The sequence below is a fragment of the Mus caroli genome, chromosome 2, assembly GCF_900094665.2.
Source record: "Mus caroli chromosome 2, CAROLI_EIJ_v1.1, whole genome shotgun sequence".
Taxonomy (NCBI): domain Eukaryota; kingdom Metazoa; phylum Chordata; class Mammalia; order Rodentia; family Muridae; genus Mus; species Mus caroli.
Window position 1 is genome coordinate 145,237,399 of NC_034571.1, and position 10,742 is coordinate 145,248,140.

Genomic DNA, 10,742 nt, shown 5'->3' on the forward strand with positions numbered 1-10,742 from the left:
GTAATGTGTTTTTCGGGTTGGGATGTTAACTCATGGCCGCCAGAAGAAAGTATCAGATGCTAAAGGTACTGATATCTGTTGGAAGCAGCCGAATGTGGGTGCTGGAAACTGAGCTCCAGGCCTGTTTAAACTGCTGAGTTATCTCTCCAGCCCCAAGAACCAAAATAGTTACTTTTTATTTTTTATATATTTGGTTTTTTGATATGGGGACTTCTATTAAGTAGTTCTGACTGCTCTGGAACTTACTATGTAGATCAGGCTAAACTTAAATTCATAGAGATCAGTCTGCCCCTACCTCTCTCTCTTGTGCTGAAAGTAAAGGCATGTGCCAAAAGTTTTGTGGGGTTTTTCTGTTTTTGTTTTTGTTTTTTGTTTTTTTTTTTTGGACAAAGGGTTTTTCTGTGTATTTCTGGCTGACATGGAATTAACTCTATAGACCCGGCTGGCCTCAGACTCAAAAATCTGCCTGCCTCTGCCTCTGCCTCCTGAGTTTTGAGATTAAAGGCGTGTGCCCAATGTAAAATTTCATTACAGTGTATTATGTTTCTGTTTTTGAGCAGATTTTCATAATATAGACCAATATGGCCTGGAACTGACTATGAATCCAGACTTTGGCTTCTTACTCAGCTTTTTGAGGGCTGAGGTTATATGAATGAATTACCAGGCTAAGATATGCGCTTTAAAACTTGTTAACATAGGACTTGGAAATGTTTTAATTTTCAGTTTGTGTGTATGGCATATATACTTGGTTACACTCGGAGGCCAAAAGAGGGCATAGGTATCCCCCGTAGCTAACAGTGTTAATAGGTTGTGAGCCACCCACACTGGGAGTCAAATTCTGGTCCTCTGTGAAAGCAGCCAGTCCACTTTTGTTTTTGTTTCTTCAAGGCAGGAGACAGGTTTCTTCACTCTGTAGGTCAGGCTGGCCTCAAATTCAGAGATCTCTGCCTCCTGGGTGCTAGAATTAGAGGTATGTGCCACCACATCTTGTCTCTACATTTTTTAGAGTTTGGTTCGTATTGTCAGGAAACACTAAAGATGTGCTTGGTGTATATTGTGAATTGTTATGCTCTACAACCTAGATTCTGAGCGGGACTTCTGTGAATTTCAGTTGTTTCTCTTCACTGCTTTCACAATAGGTTTGTGAAAACATTGCTTCTGTTTTGTTTGCTTTACTTCCTGGTTTGGAAATTAATTAGAGGAGCTGGATATTTGGTAAGTAGACACCAACTTTTGTGACCTATTTCTGTCTTTTCACTCTTTGCAGTGGGACATCTCCTCTTGCGTGCCTCAATGCCATGCTACATTCCAACTCAAGAGGAGGAGAAGGGCTGTTTTATAAATTACCTGGCCGCATTAGTCTTTTCACACTCAAGGTAAAATGATTTCTCAGTGCAGTGGTCTTCAAAACTTTGTGCATAAGAGAAACCTGGTGGGTTTGGAATGGTGCTGATGGATTGATTGATTGTCTTTCCTAATATCCAGTCAGGTATCACTAATGTCTTGGTCTTCAATGGTACTCTGAGATGCTGTAGTCTTTTTTTTTGGGGGGGGGGGGGTTGGTTTCGAGACAGAGTTTCTCTGTGTAGCCCTGGCTGTCCTGGAACTCACTCTATAGACCAGGCTGGCCTTGAACTCAGAAATTTGCCTGCCTCTGCCTCCCAAGTGCTGGGATTAGAGATGCTATAGTCTTAACAGACTGTTAGGAGCTACTAAGTTATATCAACTGTTGTTTCTGTGTTCAGCTTTGCTTGTCTGTACCTTAGTAGATACATGCAATTGAAAGATATGTGTAGTGAAAGATAAGTGTAGTGAAAGATATGTGTAGTGAAAGATATGTGTAGTGATGACTACAGATGTGCCTTAGTAAGGATTTTGTTTGTAATAATACTGTCAGGGATAAATTACTGTGCAACTCTAATGAACCTACTCTATGGGAAGTAACCGAAATGTGAGTATCAGCATTTACTAAGTGACACTAATTACAAGGAGGAGGAGTTCAGAATAAACCTTATTTACTGAAGGAATAATTATTTTTCTACCATTTCTGATATATTTGACTGTCATTTAGGGCTGATATAAATAATTTAGATTTTGTGGACCTAGTGGCTCTGTCAAAACTACTCAGCTCTGCTATGGTATCAGGAAAACAGCTATCTCCTCTGACTCCCGCTCGCTCTCCCTTACTCCCCCCACCTCGCTCTCTCACTTTCTTACTCTCTCCCTCCTTACTTTCACACACACCTTTTCTAAAAAGAGTTTTAATGTATACCAGCTTTTATTGCTTTTTCTTCTTATTTCATAGAATATTCTTGTTTTAGAGACTGACTTTCTTTGTAGTATATTCTGGCCTTGAGCTCACTTGATTGCTCACACTGGCCTGAATGAAGCATGCGTATGACTTTTGTCATACAAGTACTGGGATTGCATGGGGTTGTCACCATTGCCTGGCTTTACAGTGTTGCAAATATGGAAAACACCTTGGTAACAGAGAAGGGTTGGAGGGATGGGCGGGATGGCTTCAGTGGTTAAGAACACTGGCTGCTCTTACAGAGGACCAGCACTTGATTCTGAGCGCCTATTTGGTCCCTCACAACCTTCTGTAACTCAGTTCCAGGGGTTCTAGTACCTTTTTCTGACCTCCATGGGTACCAAGCATGCATGTGGTGTTCAGACATATAAAGGGAATAAATTATAAAACAACAGTAAAAGAAAGAGCACTACACTTATGCAGCCTTACATTGTAAAAAGTACCGTTTTTGGGGAATTGGGGAGATAGCTCAATAGGTAAAAGCAGTTGTTTACTCATGAAGTCTGGAGTTCACTCAGGTAAACAGCTAGATGTGCATGTGGTGGTATGGGACATGGGAGAGATGTACCACTCCTCACTACCTGTGGCAAGGAAAGTGGACACAGAGGGCATGAAAGCTGGCCCCAGTGGATGGTCCTGTTCCTCCCCTGGTGGCACTGGGTACAGGAGTGCTGGTGGGCTGATCAAAGTAGCTACCACCTAGGCCTAGATCCTGGGCTTTGAGTTGGCTCACCCCTATATCTACCCCGTCTAGGAGATGGTGGAACTTGTGAAGGGGTTGGTCCTGAAGAAACAAAGCAGCCGGATCTCTGTGACACAGGGCAAGGGCAATAACAGGATAGCCTAGAGGAGTCCTGGTGGTGAGGGACCAATGACTCATTGTAATGAACATTTACAAGTAAGGATGTGTGGACAAAAGGATATATTAGGCGACACACTATAGCTTCCACAAGATGTTTTTTGTTTTGTTTTTTATATTGTTTTCTTTGGGGGGTACACTGGAAGGCCAGAGGGTGGGTACGAAGGGACAACAGATGAATGGGATTGGGGTACATGATGTGAAATTCACAAAGAATCAAAATAAAAAGTTTTAAAAAGGGAGGATGGGGAATAGAGAGATGGCTCAGCGTTTAAGAGCATTGACTGCTCGTCCTGAGGTCCTGAGTTCAATTCCCAGCAACCACATGGTGGCTCACAACCATCTGTAGTGGGATCTGATGCCCTCTTCTGGTGTGTCTGAAGAGAATGGCAGTGTACTCATACACGTAAAATAATAAATCTTAAAAAAAAAAAGCTAGGCATGACTTAAATGCCTGTCATTAACCCTAACACATTGTTGGCTTAGAGACAGGAAGATGGTTGGGGCTTGTGGCTACAAAATTAGTGAGACACTGGACCTGAAGGGAATGACATGGAAAGTGATAAAGCAGAACAGGTGTTGTTCTTCTTTGGCCTCTCCGAGGGCACACCTGAACACGTGTGTTTATAGTTGTATACAAACATAACACACAATGAACAGTTTAGGATGGAGATGCAGTTAATTGTAGAGTATGTCTGAGGTGGTATGTTAATCCCCTTGCATTTTTCATTAGTGGAAAAAGCAGAGGGGGATAAATTGAAAGATAATTGTTACATTCTTTTTGGGTTTGGGTTTTTGTTTTTGTTTTTTTGACACAGGGTTTCTCTGTGTAGCCCTGGCTGTCCTTGAACTCAGAAATCCGCCTGCCTCTGCCTCTCTAGTGCTGGGATTAAAGGCGTGCGCCACCATGCCTGGCTCATTTTAAGTATTTTTAAAAATAATACTGCTCCTTTGTAGATTAATACTGTAATCATTTTGTATGTTGGGGTGTAAAAAACTCATTTAAAATTCAACAACCTATTTAGACAATACCTTTTGTAGTTCTGTAACCTTTAGGGGGAAAAGAAGGCATTCTTTCTAATGCTTAAAATCCTAAAGTTTTTAAGGAAGGAAAAAATGTCAAGTCATCCCGTCTGTTTTCACTCTGGCACATAGAATGCTGGATCTGTACTCCCTCTCTGTATGGCAGTACTTGCAGCTGGGTTAGGAACTGGGACCCAGGTCTCAGTACGCCAGGTAAAAGAAAGTGTGTCTTCAGGTTTGCAGCCTTTGGCTACTTTGTCTTTCAAAACATCTGTTTGTTTGTTTGTTTTTTGTTTGTTTGAGACAGGGTTTCTCTGTGTAGCCCTGGCTGTCCTGGAACTCACTCTGTAGACCAGGCTGGCCTCGAAGAAATTCGCCTGCCTCTGCCTGGGATTAAAGGCGTGCTCCACCACACCTGGCACTTTTCTTTTTTTAAGTTTTGGTTTTATTGTATTGGTGTTTGCTTATATGTTTGTAAGGAAACCACTCAATACCTAGAGCTTAGAAGAGGACAGGATCCCCAAGAACTATACTTACAGATGGTTGTGAGCTAGCTGCCATTAATCCCTGAGAACCAAACTTGAGTCCTCTGTAAGAGCAAGTCCTGCTCTTAACTACTGAGCCATTTTCTTAGCTCCAACAAAGGCTTAGTTTGTATTTTATTTTATTTTACTTTATGTGTATAGTGTTTCATATGCATGCATATCTGTATATCACGCGTATACTTACCTGATGCAGAGGCTAGAGGAGGACATTGGATCCCCTAGAACTAGAATTGACTCTTAGGAGTTGTCATGTAGGTGCTGGGAATTGAACCGGAGTCCTCTCACTTAGTACTTATGACTGCTGAGTCATCTCTATCCATCTGCAAGATTGATTTCTAATGTCAGCAGATGCTTTCATAGCTATAGGTAGAACTGCTCCAATGGGGGCAAGAAAAAAAATATTAGACATTAACTTGCTGAACAAGAAGAAAAAAATAACCTAAAAGCTACACATTCTGTTTATAACAGAAATGGAAATAAGCAAGAGGAAATAGACAAATCAGCTGACTTGAGTGGGGTACCATTATCTTAACAATTTTCAGATCCTGAGATGAGCACTTTTGTTATGCCTGGTTGGTTTGAATTTTTAGTTTAGATTGCCTTTAAATTTTACTGACATTTCTTACTGTTTGCTTTTGTTTCATGTTAGAAAATTGGTTAGTATGTGTCAGTGCTACTGCCCTGGAAGTGTAGGACAGGGTGATTGATGCGCACGCAGGCCTTCTAGTCTTAGACCTAAAGTGTGGGGGTGGCGGGATGGAGAACTCAAGGTCATCTTTGGCTACAGAAGGTTTGAGGCTCTCAAGACCGTGTCTCAAAAACAAAGGATTGGATGAGAAGTTCATCAAGGTCAGGGTTTTAGCCAGGCATGTGGTATGTTACTTGGAGTGTAACCCTGAAGAGTTCAAATTGATCACACAAAAATATGTAAAGCCCTTTTATGTCATAAAATGGGTATATAAATGGAGATTTCAATTGCTGTGAATTGAAACAATAATGAGGGACTGGAGTGTTTTCTCTTGTGGTTTCTGTCATTACCACTTAAGCAGTGACTTAAACTCCTAAGCCATCTTCTGTGAACCTTCGATCTCTTTTGAGTGCTTTCTGGGTTAGACATCAATAAGACTGACTACCATTATAGCATCTTTCTGTATGAAAAGTAAGCTAGCTATGGGTATTTTTCTTATTTATGATGTGTTTGCATTATTGGCTACTGACTTCTTTCAATTGTTTTTATTATTACTATTATTGTTTGAGAGAGAGAGAGAGATACTTGAGGTAAGAGAACCATTATGTGAAGTTGTTTTTCTCTTTCTACTTTTATGTGTGTTCTGGGGAACAAACCTAGGCAGTTGGTATCTTAATTAATTTTCTTTTTTCTTTCTTTCTTTTTTTTTTTTTTTTTTTTTTTTTCGAGCCAGGGTTTCTCTCTGTAGACCAGGCTGGCCTCGAACTCAGAAATCCGCCTGCCTCTGCCTCCCAAGTGCTGGGATTAAAGGCGTGCGCCACCACTGCCCGGCCTTAGTTAATTTTCTATAAACAATTTATAAAAGACAGACTATTTGGGGCCTTCAGTTTCAGAAGGTTAGAGTCCATTACCATCATTGGCAGTGAGCTTTGCAGCAGGTAGGCAGCATGGTGCTGGAACAGTAGCTAAAAGCTCACATCTTTATTCACAAGTAAGGGAGACACATTCTGATAAAGATAGGGATCTTTTAAAACTCAGAGCCTACCCAGTGATTCACCTCCTCCAACAAGGCATAGCTCCTAATCCTTGCCAAATAGTTGTACCAACTGTGGACCAAGTATGGAGATAACTGAGCCTGTGGGGATCATTCTCACTCAGACTGCTACAGTTGGCTTGTGCCAGCAAATACTTGACTTGCTCAGCCGTCTCACTGGCCCTGCTGACACTTGTTATCACAATACTCTGCCGTAGGCAGTCTGTTCAGAATGGTACCATTTGCTCTGGTTAGCTGATGTAACAGCTCAGTCTTGATGGAGGTCTTGACCTCTCGCCTTAGTTGGTGAAACATTGGAGTACTTGAACATACCTGTCTGAAAGGGGTGTATACAATTGTCTGGATTTCCAGCAAGAGGGAATTTGACTGTTTTCAGAGTCTGTTCTAAGTCTTCCTTAGAATCTGTTTTATGCTTTGGTGAGATGAACTGCTTTTTTTTAATATAAGATTTTATTGTTATATTTTAATTCTGCATGTGTATCTGTCTGTATATGCCTCAGGAGTTCATGTGCCCATGAGGCCAGAGTTGTTAGGCTCTGTGAAAATAGATTTATAAGTGGTTATGAATTGATCAGTGTGGGTGCTGGGAACTCAGTTGGGTCCTCAGCAAGAATAGTCTGAGCTTTTTAACGACTGGGCCATTACTGTAGCCCCTGTCTACCTACCTTCCCTAACTACCCATCTGCATAACATTTACTTACTTACTTACTGGTGTATGTGTTTGGTAGTGTGCATGCCACAGGGCACATGTGTGGATGTCAGAGGAGAACCTACAGGGAATTGATTTGTTTGTTCCTTCCAGTGTGTAGGTGGGATTGGGGAATTCTGGGACTCAAATTCATGCAGCAGGCCCTCTGAAACTTGAACCAAAATCTTGCCTTAAGTTGTTTGTGTCAGAAACTGGTCACAATGATGAAATGCTAACTCATAGAAAATTGATACTGGGCTGGAGAGATGGCTCAGCAGTTAAGAGCAGTGACTGTAAAGGTCCTGAGTTCAAATCCCAGCAACCGCATGGTGTTTTACAACCATCCGTAATGACATCTGACACCCTCTACTGGTGTGTCTGAAGACAGCTACAGTGTACTTAAATATAAATAATAAATAAATCTTAAAAAAAAAAAAAGCTGGGTGTGGTGGCGCATGCCTTTAATCCCAGCATTTGGGAGGCAGAGGCAGGCAGATTTCTGAGTTTGAGGCCAGCCTGTCTACACAGTGAGTTCCAGGACAGCCAGGGCTACACAGAGAAACCCTGTCTTGAAAAAAAAAAAAAAAAAAAAAAAAAAAAAAAAAAGAAAAAGAAAAAAGAAAAGAAAATTGGTACCAAAGAACTAAAGTATGGTGGTTAGTGTTGCTAATTTGACAGGGTCTGGAACTTCTCAGGGACAAGCTTCAAGACACATTTGAACATGTTTATGAAGGATTCCGTTTATTGGGTTCATTGAGGTGGGAAGTGTCACTTTAAAAGTAGATCCCACCATTTCCTGGGTCTCCCAGCACAGTGGCTCTGTGAATAAAGACCCTTGTTACCAAGCTCAATGACTCGAGTTTGCTCCCCAGAAACCTGTGTGGTAGAAGGTGAGGTGAGAACCAGATCCTTTTGAAGGAGATGGGTGAGAAGGGAAAAGGGAAAGAGAAAGCTTAGCACTAACATTCTTTGTTCTCTTCGGACTGGATGTAATGTGACCAGGTACTTTATATATCTGCCTTATGTCCCACTGCCATGATCAACTGTGGGCCAAAATAAGAGTAAATCTTAAGGAAAAGAGAAGAAGGAAGGAAAATGCCACTACATTCAGTGTAAATGCAGCCGCCCTTTACCCTGCTGTGTCCTTCCTTCTCCAGGAATCCCACTGTCCCTTTTATATTCTCAGGGCTTCTGTGGTCCTTCCCTCTTACTTAAAGCATGTTCTAGGCTGGCAAAGAATATATCTTACTGTTTTACAGTGTCCTGAGACTTTGACGTTGAACATAAAAGTAATGATCTGATTAATTTGGCAAAGGAATTTTCAAATGTTCGGGAATTGGTATGGTTCTTGTTAGCAGTTTTTAGCCAGATTTATAGTGAAAATTAGTATAAAGATTTGAGAAATACGTAGACAAAAAGTGCTCATATTTAAAGCTATAAACAAGAAGGGTATTATTAGAGAAATTAGTGGCATTAAAAAGGTGCTTTGTGCCAGGGGAGATGGCTCAGCAAGGTTGCTGCAAGCCTCACAACCTTTTTCATTCCCAGCACCCACACAGTAGAAGGAGAACAAGTCATCTCCCTGCAGAGCATCCTCATACATCTCTGTGCCCTGTGCCATGCAAGCATGCACAGACATCGTATGTGATTTGTTTTAAGAGAAAAGAGGGCTGGTGAGATGGCTCAGTGGGTAAGAGCACCCGACTGCTCTTCCAAAGGTCCAGAGTTCAAATCCCAGCAACCACATGGTGGCTAACAACCATCCGTAACGAGATCTGGTGCCCTCTTCTGGAGTGTCTGAAGACAACTACAGTGTACTTACATATAATAAATAAATAAATCTTTAAAAAAAAAAAAAGAGAAAAGGCCAGCAGTTTATACTGGGACAATAGGGAAGATGCCTCTGAGGGGAAACTCCAATCTTACCTTTGACAGGCTCCAGAGTATAAAATTTTATTTATTTATTTTTTTGGAAGGATCATCTCTCCAGGCATTCAGAGTTTGAAGGGTCCCAGATGCTAATTGAACTGACAATAAACTTTTACATTTTTCACAGGATGCTGGTTTTGCAGACTTGCAGATGCAAGAGTTATAGACTCATGGAGGCTTCCAGTGAGGTTTCAGAGGGAGGGCTGATAATGCATCAGCATCCATGCTGGCAGTCTGGGAGAGTGATGCATGAAACTCTAGTAGACTCCTTTAAGTATGAAGTATGAAGCTTTACCTGATCGTGGTGGTGCTCAGATGCCTGAGAGAAACAGTTTCAAATTATTTGGGCATTATGGGGCAGTAGAAGCTTGAACATTAAAGGATATTTTGTTTAGAAAGATACTGTCTTGTGAACCAGTGGCTTTAGAAATTTATGCCTTAATATCAGCTGATTGTTTTAAACTTCTCTTTTATCTACATGCTAGTTTTTCTCATGAAGGTATGACCTGAAAAAATGCTGTTTTAAAAACTTGGCCAGGTGTGATGTTGTATACCTTTAATCAGATGCAGAGGCAGGAGGATCTCTACATTCAATACCAGCCTAGTCTGTATAATGAATTCAAGGCCTGCCAGAGCTACATAGTGAAACTCGGTCTTAAAAAAACAAATCAACAACCAACAAAAAAAGCCCTTCAAAAACTAAAACTTATCATCACATACTAAAGTATAAAGTGGCTCCTGTCCAGGCTGCTGCTTTCATTTCACCCTTTGAGAAACAACTGCTTTGTACCTTTCAAACCACGTAACAGTCAAAGTGTTGGGTTTTTTTTCCCAAAAAACACCTTGTGATGGTGATGTGTTTGGTTTGACACTTGTCAGTGGTTCTCATGGCATTGATAAAGATCCAAACCCCACTCAACAATCCCTGGCTTTCTTTCAGTTCTCTGGATGTCTCAAACTTCTAGTTTTAGGCTTTCCTATTTCAAACTCTTCATTTTGCCTGACTATATAGTTTAAGAACTAACATATATGTTGTTTCTCAGAACTTTCTCTGGCCTCTAAATTGAGTTTCTTTTCTAGGATCAAAGCTTTTTATTTTATGCATAAATCTTTTTCTGAATATTCGTGTGTGCAACACATATATGCTTGGTGCCCTCGGAGATCAAAAGTGGGCATTACATTCCCTGGAACTGGAGTTATGGATGGATGTGAACTACCATGTTTGTGCAAGAGCAACAAGTGACCTTAACTTCTTGAGTCATTTCTTCAGTTCCCTGGTCTAAACTTTTTATCACAAGTATCCAATTTCTGTGTGTGTGTTTAATTTGAGTACCTGATAAATCTCTTCTGATTATGCCTTAGATGCAGAGATGCTATACTATTTTGCTTTTGACTATATCTCATAGTTGTTTCAGTAAAAAGTAAATGATTATTATACAGATAAGCCCTGCCCCAAAAATCAAAAAAAAAAAAAAAAAAAAAATAAAAAAAACGCCTCTTATTACGATAAACCTGTACCTTTGATGTCACAGTCTGACTAAAATGACAGAGGCTCTTGGTTGAGACTTTGGTGATAATTCATTGCTTTGCGATTTTTTTTTTTTTTGCTTTTGTTTTTAAATCTCCCTTGTCTCTTGCAGAAGCA

General features: G+C 40.7%; 1 protein-coding gene across 4 annotated transcripts in view; it reads left to right on the forward strand.

Annotated features, from left to right (window-relative positions):
- Positions 1–10,742, forward strand: part of Asxl1 (ASXL transcriptional regulator 1) — a 62,118-nt gene that overhangs the window by 10,288 nt on the left and 41,088 nt on the right. For all 4 annotated transcript variants that reach the window (XM_021150019.2, XM_029470903.1, XM_029470898.1 and 1 more), the window contains exon 4: positions 1,268–1,376. In XM_021150019.2, coding sequence (XP_021005678.1) covers positions 1,268–1,376 — 109 coding nt within the window. The remainder of the gene's footprint in view (positions 1–1,267; positions 1,377–10,742) is intronic.